Raw genomic sequence first — 22,051 nt, 5'->3', positions numbered from 1 at the left:
CAATACTTTGATTGCTGGAATCAATTTGCACCTCAGGTCAATTTCCACACACAAACGTGCAAATTTTCCTCTAGAATGAATGGAAGTATTCTGGTCAATCTTTAACATTGTTCCTATCTTTTCCCTAACTCTCCATAGAAATTTATCAGTATACAACTCCACAGGCAGTTCAGAAATACGCACCCAAACCGTAATTTTTTGGACAAAATCATTTGAAGGCTGGAACAGGGGCCTCCATCTCTGCACCAACAGATAGCGGTCTGCAACTTGCCAAGGACCTTCAAATAAGGCATGTCGATAGTCACCTTCATCCATGAATCTCACTAAAAAGAAATCACATGTTAAGTCAATTACTTTGAGATCTCCATTTCGTGACCAAGCCCTCCGAATCCAAGCCTCCATCGCTCGAAATCCCAGACTCTTGCCAAGCAGCTTCACGATGAGAGAAAGTTTCCATGGTTTGCACCACTGATCATATTCCTCCAAGGAGACTTCTACTACCGGTTTTGGATTGAAGGGAGCCTCCTCTTCCTGATTCACATCCTCCATCTCCTCCAAACCATAATCCTCAGCCACTAACTGCACAATTTCTGTTGGAGACAACACAATTCCCGTATCATCCGACATCAACCTGTCCTTGTATGTACTCACTTGTTCCAGATCTTTTATCCTCGGTCCACACCCATCAAGCTGGGTGCTCTTGTTCTCACTCGATTGAATCCCCTGGCTGGAATTGGGATTTTCTATGATCATACTTTCTCCGTCTCTAACAAATTTCACGTTGTCATCCGCATCCGGCAGTGATTCATCCCCATTCGGCTTTGCTTTCTTAACGCTGCGAAGCCTCAAGTCTTCTTCTTGGGGAGATTCCCCTTTTGGCGGCTTTGCATTCTCCAATACCATTCGGTTTCGTGACCTAATTCCTCAAATATTTTTAATTTTTATTAATATTAAACCAACTTAGTTAGACTTGATTAATAAAAATACTTAAATGTGTAACATTATTCATAATTATTATTATTATTCTAAAAATTGATCATTTACTAATAAATTTAGAGGAATACTAGAGACCAGCAACTTTTGTGATTTGTAGTCATCAATGATAATTTTAATAGTGTGAGATTTGTGTAAAATTTCATTCAATGATTCACTTTTCTTTGCCGATTACATACCGGTCAGAATTTAATAAATTGCTTGCCTCCTAAACTTTTCCATAAATTTAGTCAAGTCTATCCCTAATAAAATTTAGTTATATTCATTTTAAACCTTACATTCACTTTAAAGATATCATAACCAATCTTATTTATTGTAACTTAACTTTATTTTTCAGTAATTTTATAAGAACTTTAATTTTGGTACACTTATAATCTAATACTTTTATCACATGATCGTTCAATCAAATCCAATTTATTTGCTAACGATCATTTATTTGCTAAATGTTAATTATAAATTATAAATTTAATTAATTTTAATACATTGAAATATTGAACTATTCTGAGATATATGTTGATCTTCAATTTTAAAATATGAAATAGATCTAGTCAAAAAAAAAAAAGAAATAGATCTATAGAAGCAAGAACCAAAAGATACGATTCGAGACGCCGCCAAGCACCAGAAGGGCGCGTGGGTCGTGAGTCGTGAAGTATGGCGGTGAGGTTTTTCAAACTCAAATCAAGGATTACCGCCAATTATGAACCCTAGGGTTTCTCTCAAATCCCTAATTCAGTTTTCTTTTCTCTATGCAGGACGACGAATTCGCCGATGAACTGGAGCCCTTGTTTGATTACAGTCGCGTTCAGCCCCCCGTCATTCCCCTCGACGATGGTTTGAATCCGAAAATATCTTCTCTTTTGCTTCTTAGTCGAAGTTGAATTTGAATTCCTAATTGTTGTTGATGAATCTCAGCAGATGATGATGATGATAAGGATGCTGTTCCCCCCAAGAAGGGAAAAGCCTCTCATGATCCTGTAATTACAGCATTGCTCCGACTTTCTACCTATTTGCAATTGATTGTTTCTGCAATTTGGGAACTTATTGAAACTGTTGTTGGGATTTAGGTTGTGCCTGAGAAGAAGAAGACTGACGTGAAGCCGGTGCCGGTGGTGGATATTGACGATGAGGATGATTGGTTGCCTCCTCCACCAAAGGTCTCCACTGATGCACACAAGTCTATTGATGAAGATTCAACACTCAAGAAGTTGAGGTTATGTGCATTTTTTACTCTTCAAACTAATTTTCATTTTACAATTGCCAGATCCTTGCGATTATTACTATATAACCAATTAAGCATGTTGCACGATCCACACTAATATCTATATTGTGTAATGAAATGATGAACTGCAACAGTTTAGATTTTTTTGGTAATACCTCCCTCTTGTTTGTGTGTTAATAATGTGGATAAGAGTAATGACTAATTGAAAGTTGAAACAGAAGAAAACATGCTCAGTTATCTTTGATTTTAAAAGAAAACCTACCACGTTTTTGGTTGAGTTTCTTATAAGGTTTTATTCATCTATGTAGATTGAAGAAGCAAGAACTTCAAGATTTGTTCAAAACTGTTGAGGAGTCTGAAAAAAGTGAAATCTGTGATTCACCGAAGTCTTCCATGGATGATACAAGTGAGAAAACATCAAAACCTGCAGAAAGACCTAAGATTTTGATCTCAATTCAAGACAAGAGCGAAAAGAAGCCAGTTCGTGTGTACAGGGTATATAATTTCTCCAGTACTTATACTTCGTGTAGTCATTGTACTATTTGTATTTCTTATTGCTTTGTAATTTCAAAACTAGCGTCTGCTTTTCCAAAAAGTTAGTGCTTTGCATTTGTGGTCAAATATAGGTTGTAACTTGTAACTAAAACTTGTGTTGAAATGTAGGACATGGTGACTCTGCTATATATGTTGAAATGAAATAAATTGAATTTCAGTTTGCACCATTTAAACCAGAGTTTGTGATGCTTTTTAGAAAGATCTGATTTTGCATTTCTTTTTAGGTCATATTTTATGATAATTTGGCAGAGTGGAGATAATTTTTTTATATTTCAGCTTGATGTCTGAATCTTGTTCTTCAATTCTCTGTAGGATGACAAGTTTGAAAGGATTTTCAAAATGTATGCTGAGAAACTGGGATGTGATCAAAACAAGATAGTGTTATCATTTGATGGTGATAAAATCAGTCCTTCCGAAACCCCGGATACCCTTGGGATGGAAGATGGTGACATGATTGAAGTTCATGTGAAATCAAGCTGATATAGGGTGAGACATCTTATAGCTTCTACAAATTATTCATTCCTGTAATCTTGTTATAATACTATTTGGTGATGCTGTGTACGACTTGAATTGACTCTAAATGTGTCACAATGATGAATTTTGATGTGTATCCAAAGTAAAAAGTAGGAGGGGTCTATTGTAAAAATAGTTAGCAGAGCCCCAAATTGTAACTTGAAAATATTTATAATCTGATTTCTTACTAATAATCTAATGTACCTTCATTCAGGTCTATCAATCAGGGATGCTCATCCTGGCATTTTGGAGCCTCTGTTTTTTGTCGTCAAGTGTTTTTATTGTCATCATTGTGTCTCTGTATTGTAGGAGAAAGCCGAACATATTGACAATATTTGACCTAATTGTACAGCATATGTTTTTTGGGAACGTTTTAGCTAAAGTTTTTGGTAGAAGATTCTCGGCTACTTGGTATAGTTCTGTGAAAAAAAATGCAAAAACGCTATTTGGAGTTTTTGGTATTATGAAATAACTAAATGAATAAATAAAGAAGAGGTAACAAATATAAAATAAAGAAATATAAAAAGAGAGAGAAAATATTGCAACATAAAGAGAGAGAATTGTTTATTGATGTGTGTTATTGTTCCTCAGTTGCTTTTCTATTTATAGGCGAAGGAATATTTACATTTTTAAATTTCTTTAATGCATTCATCTTTGAGAACGAAGATTTACATTTTTAAATTTCTTTAATGCATTTATCTTTGAGAACATGAGCCGCCCATAATAAATGGTATTTACATACTCATTTTTATCACAATACTTTTTCTTGGATGCCATTTAGGATTATGTCTCGTTAAAACCTTACTAAAGAAAACCCAATGGGAAAAAACTTTAGTGAAGGAAAAAGAGTACAAAATCTTTTGTGACGGGAACTGCCTCATTAAAAACCTTGTCAAGAAAAACCCAGTGGGAAAAAACCTTACCAAGGAAAAAAGAGTACAGTCTCCTCCTTTTGTCGACATCATTTAACATCTCGAAATCGACACATCTCAATATGATGTACCAATTTTTCAAATGAAGATTTTGGGAGTGACTTTGTAAATAAATCTGCCAGATTATCACTTGAACGGATCTTTGATGTATCCACCTTTAAGTTGAGCAATGCATGCTTTATTATCTTCAAACAGGACAGTTGGAGCTATCTTCTGATTAATCAGTCAACATGATGACAGAATATATTTGATCAAACTCTTGAGCTAAAAATACTCGCGACTTGCTTCATGAATCGCTAGTATTTCAGCATGATAAGAGGATGTTGCTACAATTGTCTGTTTCGTGGACCTCCATGATATAGCTGTTTCACCATATGTGAACAGGTATCTTGTTTGAGATATCCCTTTATGTGGATCAAACAAGTATCCAGCATTTGCATAGCCAACTAATAGTGACTTGGATCCATAGGGATAAAATAATCCCTTATCAACCGTTCCATGAAGATATCAAAAGATTTGCTTGATTCCACTCCAATGTCTTCTAGTTGGAGAGGAAATATACATTGCTAGTATTTCACCGTGAATGATATGTCAGGTCGCGTATTATTTGCAAGATACATTAGCGCTCCAATGGCACTAAGATATGGTACTTCAGGACCAAGGATATCTTCATTCTATTCTTTAGGACGGAATTGATCCTTTTTCACATCCAAAGATCTTACGATCATTAGGGTACTTAATGGATGTGACTTATCCATATAAAATCTCTTCAAGATCTTTTCTGTGTATGTCGCTTGATGAATAAAGATCCCATTTTTTGTATGCTCGATTTGCAGGTCGAGACAAAATTTAGTACTTCCAAGATCTTTCATCTCAAACTCTTCTTTCAGAGTTTTAATAATTGTTGGAATCTCTTCAGGAGTTCCAATGAAATTTAAATCATCAACATACACAGCAATTATAATGAATCCAGATGCAGTTTTCTTTATGAAAACACATGGACAGATATCATCATTCTTGATTCCGTTTTTGGCCAGATACTCAGTAAGACGATTATACCACATTCGTCCAGATTGCTTTAAACCGTATAAAGATCTTTGCAATTTAACTGAGTATAACCCTTGTGAATATTCATTGGATGGTTTAGATATATTTAGTCCTTCAGGGACTTTCATATAAATATCACGATCTAATGAGCCGTACAAATAGGCTGTTACCATATCCATTAAATGCATATGCAGATAAACCGACCAAATAACGCAATGTTATCGCATCCACTACAGGGGAATACGTTTCTTCATAATCTGTACCGGGTCTTTGTGAAAAAACCTTGTGCCGCAAGTCGGGCTTTGTAGCGCACAACTTTATTTTTCTCATTTCGTTTTCTCACAAATACCCACCGGTATCCAACAAGTTTTACATCTTCTGGTGTACGGACTACAAGTCCAAAGACTTCACGTTTTGCAAGTGAGTCTAACTTAGCCTTCATGACTTCTTTCTATTTTGGCCAATCATTTCTTTGTCGACATTCTTCGACTGATCTTGACTCAAGATCCTTACTTTCATGCATGATATTCAATGCCACATTATATGCAAATATTTCATTGACAATTGTCTTATTTCGGTCCCATTTCTCTCCTGTAAAGACATAATTTATCGAGATCTCGTCATTTTCACAATTTTCAGGTACCTGAATGTCTTCTGGCGTTAACATTATATCAGAATTTTGGACAACTACAGGTGCCTCTACTATGTCTTTTTTAACAGGAATAGTATTTACCTCTTTTCGCTTTCGAAGATTTTTATCTTTGGAACCGACAGGCCTGCCACGTTTCTAGCGTGAATTTGTTTCAGTGGCTACTTGTTCTACTGAGACATCAATTCGAATTGGGGCATTTTTCGCCCTGCCACGCTTCTAGCGTGAATTTGCCTCAATGGCTACTTGTCCTACTGGGACATCAATTCGAATTGGGGCATTTTCCACTGCTATATAAGATTTAGTTATCCTCTTTGTATCAGAAAATGCATCAGGCAATTCATTTGCTATTCTTTACAAATGTATAATCTTTTGAACTTCTAGTTCACATTACCATGATCGAGGATCTAAATGCATCAACGATGATGCATTCCAATTAAGTTCCTTTTCAGGAAGCTTATTCTCTCCCCCCTAATATTGAAAATTTTGATTCATCAAAATGACAATCCGTAAATCGGGCTTTAAATACATCTCCCGTTCGTATCTCAAGATATCTCACTATAGAGGGAGAATCATATCCAACATATATCCCCAATTTTTTTTGGGGTCCCATTTTGGTGCGATTAGGTGGTGCAATGGGAACATATATCGCACACCCAAATATTCTTAAATGGGAGACATTTGACTGCTGGCCAAAAGTTAATTGCATATGAGAGAACTTATGATAACTCGTTGGCCTCAAACGAATAAGTGCTGCGGCATGTAAAATAGCGTGCCCCAAACCGAAGTTGGGAGATTTGTTCTCATAAGTAAGGGTCTAGCAATCAATTGGAGGCGCTTAATAAGTGATTCTGCTAACCCATTTTGTGTGTGAACATAAGCTGCTGGATGTTCAACACTTATTCCATTAGCTATACAATAAGCATCAAAAGTTTGGGAAGTAAATTCATCAGCATTATCAAGACGAATTGCTTTGATTAGATTTTCTAAAAATTGTGCTTTTAATCGAATGATTTGAGCCAATAATCTTGCAAACGCCAGGTTGCGAGAAGATAATAAACACACATGTGACCATCTTGAAGATGCATCTATCAGGACCATAAAATATCTAAAAGATCCACATGGTGGATGAATAGGTCCACATATATCATCTTGAATCTTTTATAGGAATTCAGGGGACTCAAATCCAATCTTTACTGGTGATGGCCTTAAAATTAACTTCCATTGAAAACATGCAGCACAACAAAATTCACTAGTTTTAAGAATCTTCTGGTTCTTTAGTGAATGTCAATGGGAGTTTTCAATAATTCTCCTCATCATGGTTGTTCTCGGATGACCCAATCGGTCGTGCCAAGTTATGAATTCATTTGGGCTAGTAAACTTCTGGTTTACAATGGCACGTGATTCAATTGCACTAATCTTAGTATAATACAACCCAGATGAAAGTGAGGACAACTTTTCTAATATAACTTTCTTATTTGAATCATGAGTTGTGATACATAAGTACTCATGATTTTCCTCATTCATAGTCTCAATATGATATCCATTTCGGCAAATATCTTTAAAACTCAACAAGTTTCTTCGAGACTTGGTAGACAATAGTGCATTATTTATTATAAATTTTGTTCCTCCAAGAAACAAAATTATAGCTCTTCCGCTATCACATTGCCTGAGCCAATAATAGTATTAACATATTCTTCTTTTGGCACAAGATGGATAAAATATATATCACTTTTAAGAATGTTGTGCGAACTTGCACTATCCGCAAGGCAAATATCTTCATAATATGTCCTTGCCATTTTTCTTCAAAAAACAAATGATAATAATAATAAAATGAGTAGAAGTACATGCATAGTTAAATTATTCACATGAATACTTAACAAACACATACATATATCAAACTATTCCATCATTGATCAAATAGGTAAAATTTTCTTCAAAATCCTTAAAGAAATTAGATACATCATAATGAGTGGTAGAATTTTCATCATTTGAAACAAAATTTGTTTCCTTTTCTTTGTCATCCATTTTCAAAGATGCTTGATAAAGATCAACTAGGTGCCTTGGGGTATGACAGGTACGTGACCAATGGCCCTTTCCACCACAACGAAAGCATTTATCCTCAATTGATATACTTTGTCCATTATTTCTTTTTTTATCCCACTTCTGGTAAGATCTTTCTTGTGGACATAATTTCTTTTTCTTCCATAATTTTTCTTGTTATCAAAATCTTACCATTTACCTCTTTTGGGGTTAATTGCCGCATTTACTTCAGGAAATAAGGCGACGCCAACTGGACGCGCTTCATGATTCCTTAAGAGTAACTCATTGTTGTGTTCAGCAACAAGAAAGCAAGAAATTAACTCAGAATATTTTTAATTTTTTTTCTTGATACTGTTGCTGCAGGAGCACATTCAAGACATGGAAAGTCAAGAAAGTTTTCTCTAACATATCGGGTTTGAGGAAGTATCACATGATTGTACATTTTTTCAAATTCTTTCTACATATCTGCAAGATCTTTTAATGTGGGATATTCATTTTTCAATCATTCGTCAAGATGATGAAAGAAAATCATGGCCTTGACTTTTATCATTTTGGGATGTATTATTTTCAGCATTAATGGTATCTTCAAGATCCATTGAATCAAAATGGATTTCAACATCTATATCCATGATAAATAATTATTTCCAAATATACCAAGAGTATTATATTCAAGATGAAAAAGTTTTGACATAATAAAAATTTGTTACCTGAAGTCTTCCTAAAATTTCGTTAGAGTTTCGTGCTAATAACGTATTATGAAATAACTAAATAAATAAATAAAGAAGAGGTAACAAATATAAAATAAAGAAGCATAAAAAGAGAGAAAGAAATATTGCAACATAAAGAGAGAAAGAATTATTTATTGACGTGTGTTATTGTCCCTCATTGCTTCTCTATTTATAGGCGAAGGAAGCATTTTCAAATTTTTTTAATACATTCATCATTGAGAACATGAGCAGCCCATAATAAACAGATCCACATACTCATTCTTATCACAACATTTGAAATCCCCATGTTTGATTGATTTTTGTTTGTCACAACAAACAAACTAATGAAACGATGCTGATTTAAATTAAACGATGCTGATTTAAATTTTGGGAAGGGGAATCCATATTCTAGTTCGATATTATATGGTAAATAGTCTTCACTGTTCAGGGATACTGAACTTGGACGAACGAACCACTTTGTTCTTCTCTCCTTGTTCTATTCTTTTGTAGTTTTCATTATGTATTTATATTTTATATTAAGTCGTCATTGACTATATTTATTACTTTAATTTATCAAGTTGATGTCATTTGATGTGGTGCATTATGTTTATAATAATATATATATTAATCTGTCAAAATAATAATAACAAAAATAATAAATCTATATATTACATGGATGACGCCGTACATAGCGAGGATTTACTTTCAATTAGAATTTAGAAAACATTTAAAGAGTTGCAATTTGCAAATCAATGGGCTGAAGTACCCACCGTGCTAGTATAAACAACTTCATATTTCGTGGAAAAAATAATCACATTGACTGTCACAATTTGATGCATATAAGTGGAAACCTAGTAATACCCATTTATTATCATATATTGAAGGTTTTCCGAAATTGAGTAATAGTTGTAGGCACCGACACTTTTCTTTTCTCTGCACTACCTGTTGTCCCTATTTTCAACGCTTTTGCCTGTAGATTCAAATGCGCAATGAACTTAATACTGACATTCCAAAACTGAAATGATTTCATATTGTGTTTCGTTGAGCCCAAAATTAACAAATAAATTGTGAGTTTGTCCTGTGATAGTATAACAAAGCCTTGACTCTTGAGTGTTGACTCTTGATAGATGGAAAAGGTTAAGATGGGTGTGGCTCGTGAATCACGGGGGTGGGTTGAAGGTGTGTGGGTCCTACAAGGTTCCCCGCGCCCATCCCGGTTCGCAAGTTAGAAGGCGAAGTTTGATTGGCGGAGTGATGAACTTTCGGATCAACATTACCATTACCTTGACCTTTCTTTTCACATGTGAGGGAGGGTGAGGCACGCACTACACTATGCATCGGATAACGTCCCTGGACCCCACCACTCCTTGTCCACGTCTTCCCTTCCACGCTGGAAAGTTCACTCTCTTTATGACACGTCACCTCCACCATTGGGGCAAACACCTACAACGACCGTACCACCAACACCCAAACCCAGCGACGCATGTCTCCTCTCTCCTTCATACAACGCATTACACGACCTCACACTCGTCACACTCTTCTCTTTTCTTAGTTCTTCTCCCAAACTCCCTAATTTCTCCTTTCTTAGTTGGATCAATTCAATTCCTTCCTCTTGAGAGAAGAAAAATAAAAAAATAGTTGCTGGTTTTATTGGGAAACAATCACGGGTACGTCTCTTCCTTTCTTCTTTTGCAGTTTTCCATGTAATTTGTGAAGTCAGCTCCTCCGCCTGCTTGCTTCTCTGAGTTTCACGAGAATTTCATGCTAGTTCTCTCTCTTACAAGGACGGACTGCTTTCTAACTTTGGGATTTTATAATTGTTTATTTGTTTTTGGGAACTTTAATAATTGCGATCTTCTTTTCTTTATTTGCCTTTTTTTTGGTATTTTTCATTTTTGGGAGGTTACAGTGCTTTGCTGTTGCTAAGTTACCATTAATTTGGAATTTTCCAAGCTGGGCATGTGCATGAATGTGATGATTATTATTGATGAGTGATGATGACAACTATCATACTATAACTACAGTGTGTTCCGCATGCAACAGTTTAATTGACTATGCAACTTTTCCCTTTCGGATATCCAACAAAATTGGAGCTACAGAACTAGGATCTGAAGTTTGACTTTTACTGCCTTATTACTGGTTACCATCGTTTTTTATTATTGTTGTAAGGATTCAACTCCATGCAACTATATTTTGATGTAAACTTATGGTCTTCCTTTTAGCTATATTCTGATTTGTTTTTATTGTATATTTTACATTTTTTTTTTTTGCTTTAGACAGGACAGAATGGATTCCTTAACTTGACTTTGCCTTTGATGGAAAAGGTCTCTGTATATATCTGAGACCAGCTAGGCTAATATCTGGATTCTACTACATTCAAATTGCTGGCAGATTAGCATGGAGTTTCACAATTTCAGTGCTCATGTTCATGTTTGAAAACCAAAAGGGAATGGAGAAGGTCTGTGAATTCTGCACGGATTTGAGGCCACTTGTATATTGTAAGGCTGATGCAGCTTATCTGTGTCTATCCTGTGATTCAAAGGTGCATTTTGCGAATGCACTGTCCAGCCGGCATCTTCGGACCCTTGTTTGTAACTCTTGTAGGTACCATCTTGCTTATGTGCAGTGTTTGGATCACAAAATATTAATTTGTCAAGAGTGTGATCAGAAGCTGCACGATGTCTCTTTACCACATCGAAAACGAGCTATCAGAAGTTTCATGGGTTGCCCTTCTGCTAAAGACTTTGCGATGCTATGGTGTTTTGGCTTGAATGAGATGGAAAACATCACCTGTGAGGATTTGTTTGGATCTGCTTCATGTGTTTCCGCTGATTCAAATATGGCACAAGCCTCTGTACGGGCTAGAAGTCGAATATCATCTAAGGCCAAACTTCATGGGGGATCGAGCAGTCGACAAGGTCAGGTATGCCTGATGATTATATATATTGATTAGCCATGTAAATTTTTTAGACTAACAGACAAAATGGTACTTAAAAAGTGATTGATTGCAAAAATCTGAAGCGAATACATAACTTAAAGCAGCCCATATATGAGGATACAGAGGTTGGATCACTGGATGTAAGTTTACCTTTGATATTCATTTTGAAAATGAATATCAATATGGAGTGGTTATTAATTGAGAGTTGAAAAGGACCTATACTTTAATTGCTTTCATTTTGTTTTTGGATTTATGCAATGAAAGGATGCTTGAATTTAAGCCTTTGTTTTTGTAGAATTTGAAACCTGGTATAAGTCGTCTTGCAGATATTATACAGTGATCAAGAGCGAAAAAAGATTCTGCAGCAGATTATTGATTTAAAACAGCTTCAGCTAAATGAGAATACTGGTCAAACAATAAAGATAAATGGACCTGAAGAAGAAACAGACTTAACTTCTTCAGCATATCAAACTATCAAGAAATCAGATGAAAAGTTCAATAAGCAAGAACAAAATTCAAAGGATGTTGTGGAAAAAGACAGTCACACAGTGGAGCTGAATCCTGAACCTTTGCCTTCTACGTTTTCTCAGCTTGATAACTTACCTTCAATTGTAGATCTTCCCTTACATGGAGAGTTGTTCTGGACAGGGAAAAGTCCACCCCGAAGTAATCAGGTCAGCCTATAACTACAAACTTATTCTGCTGCTCTGGACTTTTCTGCAGTGATAAGCATGCTTTTGATATGGGACTTAGTGCCAAATCATATGGAAATATGGTGTTCAGTTCATAAAGATGTGCAATACATCATTTTTCTTTTCCTCTTTTTAGTCTAATAATCCAGTTAAAAAGAAAATAATCTCAAAATGCTCAACATTTTATGCTGATGTCAACTAAGATAGATAATATGCCTTATATAGGCAACTCAAAGCACCCCAAATTTACTAGTAAGACGAGCCAAATGAATTGAATGTCTGACATCTAGCAGTGTAAGCAAACACATGTATACTCTTTGTTGCAGTAACTATTAACATTCTATTTATTCAAATGAGGTTGGTTGTCATTTTATCGATTCAATACTCAAGCCTCTGGATTTTTGGTCATCTTGGAAAATTCTTTTTGTGAATCTTTGCAGTTGTGGTCCCAAAACATACAAGACCTTGGGATATGTGAAGAACTTGTTTGTCGAGATGATTTCAACATACCTGACGTTGATCTAACATTCCAAAACTTTGAGGAACTATTTGGAGATCAAGATCCAGTTAGAGCACTGCTTGATGATAATGATGTTTCCTGCTCCTCTTTAGAGAAGGATATGTCAATTGATAAGTCAGATATTGACAATCTAAGTGCAATAGAGGTCTGAATTTATACCTTCTGCTCTCTGAAATTTCTAACATCTTAACATTATATTCAACGCGTGTTATATTAAAGCATCATCATATACTTTATATGAGCTTGAGCAGAACATGGATCATATGGATAGCTTTTTGTAGACATGAATTATGTTTGCATAAATTTGTTGCTGTCATTCATTGTTGTTAGTGATTCCAAACAAGTAAATGAAGTTACAAAGTTGGCATATGTATGTAAAAGTTGTTGCAGCATTTTACAAATATAGTGTTTTATAAAATAGAAAAATGAGTGGCTATTGTAGCCTTCTATAGTTCTATGTGTGGTGCAATGGTTTGAGTCCGTTATTGTGTAGCACAAGCATAAATTACATTTAGAAGAACATATGAACTTGTTAATTTAAAGTTGATTCCATTTGGTCTTCAACAAAATCTTATAATCAACTATTTGCAGGTGTTGATGATTGAGCTAGTGTTTAAGATCTAAGATGTGAATGTAACAACATCAATGATATATCCTGCCTCAGAAATAAATTATTTTTTAATGTTATTGCTGTTGTCTGTGATGAAAGGATTCTTCGGCAGCCATATCAATTACCATCTTGCAATCAGCTCGTGAGAACAAGGATATCGATAGTACCAACATCCAGCATTATCCAAGAAGCACAGATCCTCCACACACAATTCGACCATTCGAGTCAACTGTGTCATCGTCTGTTTCAAGATTCTGGGCTGCAAGCAGTCCTACTTATCACAATGACGGTGCCCTTTCTCCCTGCAGTGAAGAGAAAGGCTATTTAGGAAATTCAGCTGAATTGGAGATATCACATATGGAGGCCACACAAAATCTCACTCTCACGTATGAAGAGAAGCCATCTCGACGGTAAGTGCTAATTATCTCCCTTCATCCTTCCTTGTTTTGAACAATCACATACTATGGTGCTTTCTGATTTCAGAAGAAAATTGCATCAATCTCCATCTCAGTATTGTTGTTAATATCTGAGCTTACTATTATTGTTACCATGCTGGTTTTAATAGTCGCAATAATGCAGGATGAGCCTGGAAATACCAATTAGGGTCAATTACACTAATCTCCCCTGAGATAAATTATATAATATTCGATATCATAGTCATATGAGTTCACTAATTAGGTGATCTACTGCATACTAATTCGCGCATACCATTTCATAATCCATACCGGAACATCATAAGTATACTTTCTACATAAAATATTTTACATATGGCATACCTTATACTACCAACCTGTTCCGGTATCGGAACATATTGCGTTCCATATAACTATAATCAATACCTTTGTATTGTATAAATTGAAGTGTGCCGTATGTAATGTCTTTTAATTAACTTTAGGGGAGTTCAGTGTGATCTACCCTAGTAACTGATATATGTATGCCACTATTTTTCACATTTTTCTTGTTTATATTCTTTTGGTTCCAGGAACGAGAAGCAAGTTCGACTCCCATCTGGGAAACCTCACCAACTGATTCTTTCATTTTCATCATACACATACTTTTATATATTTCTAACAAGTATAGGGAGCACCATAATGTTAATATACTACTTCTTATTTGGAAGATTTAACATGTGTGCTTCTAATTAATTAGTAATAAGGGATAAGATCTACACATATTAGTCTCCCATTCAAATCTGCTAGCAGCCATTTTCAGTTGTAGCTCTGTGAATTGAGACAAAACAGAGAAAGGGACATCTGCTCCTTAGGCTTGACAAAACCACAAGAACAGCTAATTGAGATTGTTTTAGTTATAATAGTCTGCATGGACCGAAGCTGTAATGAAAAGGAAATGTAATCTGACCATTGCTTGTTTTATGGAAAGTCATTATGAGAAGAATTGTGTGGCTAACTTAACAACCGTGACACAAGGGAAGCCCTTCACTCATTGGAGGAAAAATCAATATCCGGATTAGTTATCTTTTAATATTTAGAAATTACAAATTCATTTATCGCAATAAAAGGACAACAAATTAGTCTTTCGATGTAAAAATCATACTATATGCGAGGACTAACGTGGGCCTGTTTTTTTTTTTAAGATGAGTTTGTTATTTATAAATTTTGATTAACTACTTTACTTTTTTATGGATGGGATTAGGAATTTAATCTTGCTTTTTAAAAAAAAAAGATTTATTGGTACCATGTATTTGTGTTCTTTTATTCACCATTTCACCAAACATTTTGATATAAGATTTTGAATTGATAGAGTAGCGATTAGAAGAAGAGGTTGTTGTAAATGTGATTAAGAAGCAAGCACCTTTGCCTTCACCTCAGAAATAAGAAAAGAGTATGATGGGCTCTATCTTCCTAAATGACATGTGGCTTAAGATGTCCTCATGACTTGAAAATTGGAAACATATGTGCCAAAGACCACCAGCCAATAACCTCCGATCCTTCAAAATAACTTCAAAATCAAGCATTAAATAATCAAATGCCTCTTCTAACCGCAACTACACCTTGAATACGCTCTCTAAACTATCTCTCCCCCCCCTTATTATGTTTTCTGTTAGAACCGATAAAGTCATTATATTCTTTATATACAATACATGTTCTATGTGGGACCCTATTGTGTGCTTTCGATGTGATTGAATGTTGATTAGAGTTGGACATCATTTCATATTGCCAACCATCATATACATACCACAAATCCTAATTAATCTAACTTTTCCTGATTTGATTGTTTTAAGAAAAAAAATAAACAATCACATATTTGATGGAATAGAAATGAGTTGAAAAGATGAATACAATAGTAATTGATATGAGAATTATTGAAGTGTATGTAGTTCAATGATAAATGCATATTCAAATAGATACCCATCTGATCCAAATAAATTGAACATGTGATTTCAACAAATATTTTGAAAAATTTTTGTTAGATCTCTATCTTTTTAAAATATTTTTTTTTATAATTATGCAATTTTTTCATGATTCAACTCCAATTTTCTGAAAAAAAAAAAAAAAGCCTCCAGTGCAACATTCACTAAATTACATTTATTCCAATTTAATTTCTTTGAAAATCTAAGTACATATCTTTAAATTAATGTATCTAAATTTAAGTTATTGTGAATCCAAAAAATCATTCACTATATGCATTTTAAGTTCTTAACAACCTTTTCTTTTTTCCGATAAACATTGATTTCATTTTCATGTCCAAAAGAATAAAACTATAAAAGTTGTACTCATTTTATCTCCACTATTTTTTTTCTTAATTTTCTCTAATTTTAAAATTTCTTTCCTCCGTTACTATCTCTTTCACTCTGAGTTCACATACTCATGTAAGTACAAACTAGCCTCTATGTAAAATCTTCTGTTACTTATATATTAAGTGTAGCTAAATATATGAGACCAATTTTATTTATTTGAACATATTAAATATACATAATTTAAACATAATAAAAAACAAAAATGATGTAATAATTTATATTTTTCTTCTTTTTTTTTCGTTTACAATACCACTATGGTATGTAGTATAGTATATTAGTATGTACTATGTACAACAGTACACGTAGCTTCTTTCCATATCTCCGGCCATTATCATTTGATGGAGCTACAGAATAAAAGTTTGCAATTGCAATGTAGTGAGTAGTGACCCTGAGACCTGACTCTACAGCAAGTCAGCAACCTGTGCCTTTCATCTCCATGGACCCCACCAGACTAGATTACCCAAACAGCCCCCGCTGATACCGAGTTCTACTGAAAAGAGTAGGGGCTAACGTGGTAAAATCACTTCCCACCCCTCGATAATTGCACAAGGGTCCGAAAGAGCATTCTGTTAGGAAGTGTGTCGGAGACGGTTTTTTTCCCTCGCACCAAACACACTACCCCTCTCTCACTCATCGCCACTATATAAACCCTTCTTCCACCTTTCTCTCTCTCTCAAGAAGCTCAGAACCAGACGACGACGTCAGGTCAGGGATTCTTCTTCTTTGCTCCTTAGCGTCCATGTTACGTTCCACAAACTCTGATTCGTATCTCAATTGGACCTTACTCTATTCCGTTATTTTCCATTTCAATTTATTGTTATCATATTTTTATATTTGTTATATAATGATTGTTTCATCAATATCATGTTCATTTCTTGAATCATCGCGTTTTGTTTTTAGTTTTTGTTTATATATATTCGATCACATTTATAACAGTTTCTGTGAATTCTTGATGATTCTGTAAAGCAATTGCGACGTAGAAATTTGATGTACGAATGAGCTAAAGAAATGTGACTGATTCCGTTAATTAGTTTATAGTCAAGTTTCTGATATTTTCATATATTTGATCGCGATATTTACAGCATAAATCTTGCATCGAGGAGAGAAAAAAAATGCATAACAAGGAAGCTTGCTCTCCCTCCTCCAATGGCGGATTTGGCGCCAACACCGCTACTGGCGGTGGTCAAATCCAGTCCAATGGCGGCGCATTGGCTTCGTTCTACTCTGCTCTCTTGAACGACAATCCGTCGCTCTCGGCGAATAGCAGCAGCTCGCTTTACCCGTACTCTGAGTCGGGAACTCAGATCAACTCGTACGACTCTTGCGTCATACAGAAGCACCAGGACATGGTGAATCGTCACAGCATGTGCCTTAATCGCCTCGTGGAGACTTCCAAGGAGGTAGAATCTCTGCGGCAAGAGAACGCGCATCTCCGTGCGGTGAACAAGGAGCTCCAGAAGCAGCTCAACTTCGTCATCCAGGCTTCGCTGGAGAACCAATTCGGTGGCGGCTCCTCCTGCCAGGGTCAAACGACGCCGTTCGACGTGGTGCATGGATTCCGCGGGTTTCAGATTGGGGAAGGAAAAGAGAATTGCGGTGATTGGAATAGTAACAACACCAACAATAATAGCAATAACAATAAGGAGCAGGAAGTTTCGGACGAGAGTCCAACGAGCGTGATTGAGAACAACGGCGTTGAGGTTGAGAGGTTCTCTCTCCCAAAGAGCATATCTGTGAGGTCCAATGGTTACCTGAAGATGGCTCAGTCTGCTGCTGCGGCTACTGCCACCAACACCACTACCTGTCGCACTAAGCCTACGACTCGCCCACGCGTCTCCTCCACTCCACCTGATGCCGTTGTAAGCACGTAAAACTCACGCGCTATATATTTTTTCCTTTTAATTAATTAGTTTATTAATATTGTTTATTAGTATTAGTCAACTATCTTCTTTGCTTTGGTGCGTGTGATTATTGTTGCTTTTATCGTTATTTACCGAACTTGAAATGCCTTGATAATCCTTTTTTCCTTCGGAAACAAGTTATGTAAAAACCTTGCTTGTCAGCGTCATAACCTGGTAGCTGCAACGAACGGAGTAGTTTGGTTGTTTTCTAAATGACGGGTATATAATTAGAAAAATGCGTGTGCTTGTTTTGTAAGGGTGCAAGCACACTCTAGCTGCAGGTAAGCTCACCCGACCCCATTCGCTCTAGTTGCTTTGAGGCACAAAAGAGGACTAGTAGCCCGACTTTGAAGCATTTTGTGTGATAGTCTGAATAAGTAACCTGCGTATTGGTACCTTTGGCTTAGGATCGTTAGGTGGGCTTCTTGATTTTTTTCCATTTTTGGCAAAGTTTGTGGCTATTTAGTACCTTCACTACCTTTGTACAATAACTATATTTTGCATGTGTATCTAGGATGAATTTATTATTGCATATTTACCAGTAGCATGACGGAGAAAGATAGAGACATACTTAAGTTGTCAAATATTTACCTTTTTCTTCATATACAGATGACTTTTAAAATAGGCTAATTCTGTGATGTTTATAAATTGATATCTAATTTTTATAAATACCATGATAATCACTTTTAAAATATTCATGATAGCAATCTACTGTCAACATCCAATCCGCCGGTGATGCTGCGGGTGGTGTGTAAGTTCAAAGTTTTATTACATGAAGGCAAAAAATAACTTGAGGACACTACCAATATGGGTAAAATGGGTGTATATATACACACACTAATTATGTAGCTACTTAAATAGAATCATGACTTTACTTTCAATTGTTTACGAAATTACAATATCGAAAGGACATCAATATGGCTGACGACAACCAGATTCAATTGTTGTCATCCAGAAGAGGAGTTACTATCTTTTATTTGTTGGTGGTTGATCTATAGGGTTTGACTATTGTTTAATATTTGCGTATGTTTTGTATGGTGCAGCAAAAGGTATATGTGCGTGGAGGGAAGACAGAGGAAGAGCCTCTTGAGATGGTGGTTTATAACCAAGGGATGTTCAAGACTGAGCTGTGCAATAAATGGCAGGAAACAGGGACATGCCCATATGGAGACCACTGCCAATTTGCTCACGGCATAGGGGAGCTTCGCCCAGTGATCCGCCACCCCCGCTACAAAACTGAGGTCTGCAGGATGGTCCTTGCTGGTGTTGTATGTCCATATGGCCATAGATGCCATTTCCGCCACGCACTCACTGAACAAGAGAAAGCTATATCACATCCTAAGCCCAGAACAATCAAGCTCGAAAGATAGATAAGATACCTGCTAAGTCCCACGGAGAGAATGGACATGTTCATATCACTCAACGAATTGAAGACCATACATAATAATTTTCTTCTTTGTGTAATTACAGACATAGACAAGCATTATAGGGGAAAAAAAAAAGTTTAATAATAACTTTCCTAATGAATAGCAAAGGAAAGCAAGGGGGGAAAAACAAAGAAAAAGAAAAAGAGAGGTTCGCATCAAGGTGAGATCTATAGCAGGATTCTTGAGGCGAATATTATTGGTCGTCATTCTTTTTTCTTTTGAATCTGGACTCTTTTTTTTTATGGTGACATTTTGGATACCTCATACCTAATCCGTTTGGTGATCCCACACCAGTAACCAAGGGAAAGTACGCTTAGTAATGATGCTATTTTTTTGATACAATGCAAAGCAAGCAATTTCTGATTGTGGCTGTAATATGTTTCTTGTAGTCTAGCTTTTTGCTTGTACGGTATTTTTGCTTCTTGTACTATCTCTTTTACTATAAACATAAATACATTTACCTTAGGAATAGACTTCATGGGAAAAAAAAAATTATATACATTATTTTTTTTCATATCATTTTTGTTTTTTATCTTTAATATTAAAAGTGAGTTTTAATAATTAAGAAAAATTGTGTTTTGTATCATAAAAAATATAGATATATACAAAAAAACGATGCAAACATTATTCTCCTAAATAAAAAATAAAAATAAGAGTATTACAAGAGGCTTTTAAGATTGTTTTGTTTTCGGCCTGAGCAAGTTGAAAAATGTTTGGGCTGTGAATGCACCAGCCAAGGGCTGGGTATTACCATTCATGTTTGGGCCTCGATAATTTTGGTTAACTCAATTATAGGATTGTAGGTATCCTGGGCCTCATAACTTCTCACGACCCCGAAAGATACAGCAGAAGAGTAAATCATTAGACTCCGCCAGGCCCACTTGACCAAAAACAACAAGGACGCCGCCAGGCTACGGATTCCTTTTTATGATTATACTTCATATTTTTGGCGTAGTAGCACTTAAGTCAAATGGCCAACCAAAATTGTAATGTTTTAAGAGATTATTAATACTAAGACACTGATATACTTGTATATGAATTGGCAATGCCTAATTGCTTAGAAGGCAAACAGTGAGTAGGACGACAGAAAAACTAAAAATGTTGAAGTTTGCTTACACAGCCGTTTGTAGCGGTAAACGTGTCCATGTTATCTCTAAAGTCTAAACAATAATAGAGGGTAGTGGTCCCAGTTTGGTCATTGTGCTCCCCGTCTAATGTAATCTCCATTGGCTTTATTATAGAAAGCTGACCTACCCTCACTTGCACGCCATGACCAAGGCTCTCTCCGCACTATTAATTTGTGGAAGCTTGAGGAAGTTATGGGATATGGGAGGACCGGCAAATTAGCATAGCAAATCTCATCTGAATTTTTGGATGATATTTCTATTTATTTTGCCGATTCCACCCATTCCTATGATTTCCTCTCGTTCCTCTCTTTCTACTCGCCTCTCCCCTCTCACTTATTCCTTTTTGGTAAGCCATATCTACTCTTATAAATGCATCTCCTTTTATGTTTAATATCTTTCTAGTTTCTATCCTCATAAAACATGTCATTATAATAATACTAATACTTTGGATCTGGCCATATTCCTATAACAGACTCACTGCCACTTATTTCAACATAAACTAATTGTTCTAACATCTTTAATTAACACTCGCTTTGTTTCCATGCTCGCTCTCCTTGTTGATCTATACTAAACAGAGCTCCACGACAAGGCTAAATTTTCTTATTGATCAATAGATCCACGATTCCAGTTCGGTATGCTTACTAATAATAAATATATATAGTACTAGATATTTTTATCCTCTATGTTTCAAGAGGAACTACTGTTAAATAGTTTCTAAACATTATTGTGTATCATTATCGCTGCTAATAGTTACCGCTTGATCCTTCATATTCCACCATTAACAACAGAAAGGGGACATCTGTATTCTATTTTCTTTTCACCACTCTCTTTTAACTGCCAACATTTTATTAATTGTTTCACTTTAAAAAAATTTTATAAAGAGGACTTGTTCATACCCTGGCCCAATATAAAGGCCCAGGTCCAACTAAAAGGCCTAATCTAAAGGATTAGAGCCTAGCTAAGTACCGGCCTTCACATAAGAAGTCGGTATCAACCACGACTTGGTCAGAAGAGGTCGGATGCGAGATTAGCTGGCAGATAAACACTCATTCAAATGAGTAACCGCCCCTAAAATCTCTCTAACCGTCTCATAAAGCCATATCTTAACCTCCCCAAGATAATAGGGACGGTTACCACCCTAAAGATATGGCACTACACCAACGGTGGTTATTGGCTCGCCTCTATAAATACCCTGACACCCCTTCAGGTATCTCTAAGCCCAATACTCTCTAGACCTGCTTATACCCTTGCTAACTTAGGCATCGGAGTATCTTTGCAGGTACCACCCCCCATTCACACGCGAGCACAAGTCGGACGGAGCCTCCCGAGCTGCGTGCCTACCCGGAGTTCTCATCCATCACACACTTGGGCCGCCAAACGCCATCCGTTGCACTAATCTCCGGTTACCTACCGTAACAAG

The 22,051-nt window shown here is 35.9% G+C and overlaps 3 protein-coding genes and 1 long non-coding RNA gene across 6 annotated transcripts; all 4 read left to right on the top strand.

Annotated features, from left to right (window-relative positions):
- The first annotated feature begins 1,526 nt into the window (after positions 1-1,526).
- On the top strand, positions 1,527-3,675 carry LOC107467400 (uncharacterized). Of its 3 annotated transcripts, none has more exons than XM_016086487.3 (7): positions 1,527-1,650; positions 1,746-1,824; positions 1,909-1,967; positions 2,058-2,203; positions 2,521-2,707; positions 3,080-3,253; positions 3,495-3,675. In XM_016086487.3, the coding sequence occupies exons 1-6, from the start codon at positions 1,645-1,647 to the stop codon at positions 3,245-3,247; spliced, it is 645 nt and encodes a 214-aa protein (XP_015941973.1). In that variant the 5' UTR covers positions 1,527-1,644; the 3' UTR covers positions 3,248-3,253; positions 3,495-3,675. The 3 variants fall into 3 exon arrangements, with proteins under 3 accessions (XP_015941973.1, XP_015941971.1, XP_015941972.1); XM_016086485.3 differs by having other exon boundaries at positions 1,906-1,967; XM_016086486.3 differs by lacking the exon at positions 1,527-1,650 and having other exon boundaries at positions 1,740-1,824; positions 1,906-1,967.
- A 6,224-nt stretch (positions 3,676-9,899) lies between these two features.
- LOC107467199 (putative zinc finger protein At1g68190) lies at positions 9,900-14,563 on the top strand. The gene is made up of 7 exons (XM_052254409.1): positions 9,900-10,325; positions 10,702-10,822; positions 10,935-11,581; positions 11,923-12,270; positions 12,729-12,953; positions 13,518-13,828; positions 14,401-14,563. The coding sequence occupies exons 3-7, from the start codon at positions 11,081-11,083 to the stop codon at positions 14,561-14,563; spliced, it is 1,548 nt and encodes a 515-aa protein (XP_052110369.1). The 5' UTR covers positions 9,900-10,325; positions 10,702-10,822; positions 10,935-11,080.
- Positions 14,564-16,772: 2,209 nt separating this feature from the next.
- LOC107467542 (zinc finger CCCH domain-containing protein 15) lies at positions 16,773-19,860 on the top strand. The gene is made up of 3 exons (XM_016086668.3): positions 16,773-16,881; positions 17,259-18,035; positions 19,121-19,860. Exons 2-3 carry the CDS (start codon positions 17,289-17,291, stop codon positions 19,445-19,447), a joined length of 1,074 nt encoding a protein of 357 aa, XP_015942154.1. The 5' UTR covers positions 16,773-16,881; positions 17,259-17,288; the 3' UTR covers positions 19,448-19,860.
- Positions 19,861-20,815: 955 nt separating this feature from the next.
- Positions 20,816-21,451, top strand: LOC107467543 (uncharacterized). The gene is made up of 2 exons (XR_001587888.3): positions 20,816-20,977; positions 21,207-21,451. It is a non-coding gene; the product is annotated as an uncharacterized LOC107467543 (long non-coding RNA).
- Positions 21,452-22,051: the final 600 nt, after the last annotated feature.

This window comes from Arachis duranensis, chromosome 9 (genome assembly GCF_000817695.3).
Source record: "Arachis duranensis cultivar V14167 chromosome 9, aradu.V14167.gnm2.J7QH, whole genome shotgun sequence".
NCBI classification, from domain to species: domain Eukaryota; kingdom Viridiplantae; phylum Streptophyta; class Magnoliopsida; order Fabales; family Fabaceae; genus Arachis; species Arachis duranensis.
The sequence above is the reverse complement of the archived record's forward strand: the minus strand, read 5'-3'. Positions and strand labels throughout refer to the sequence as shown.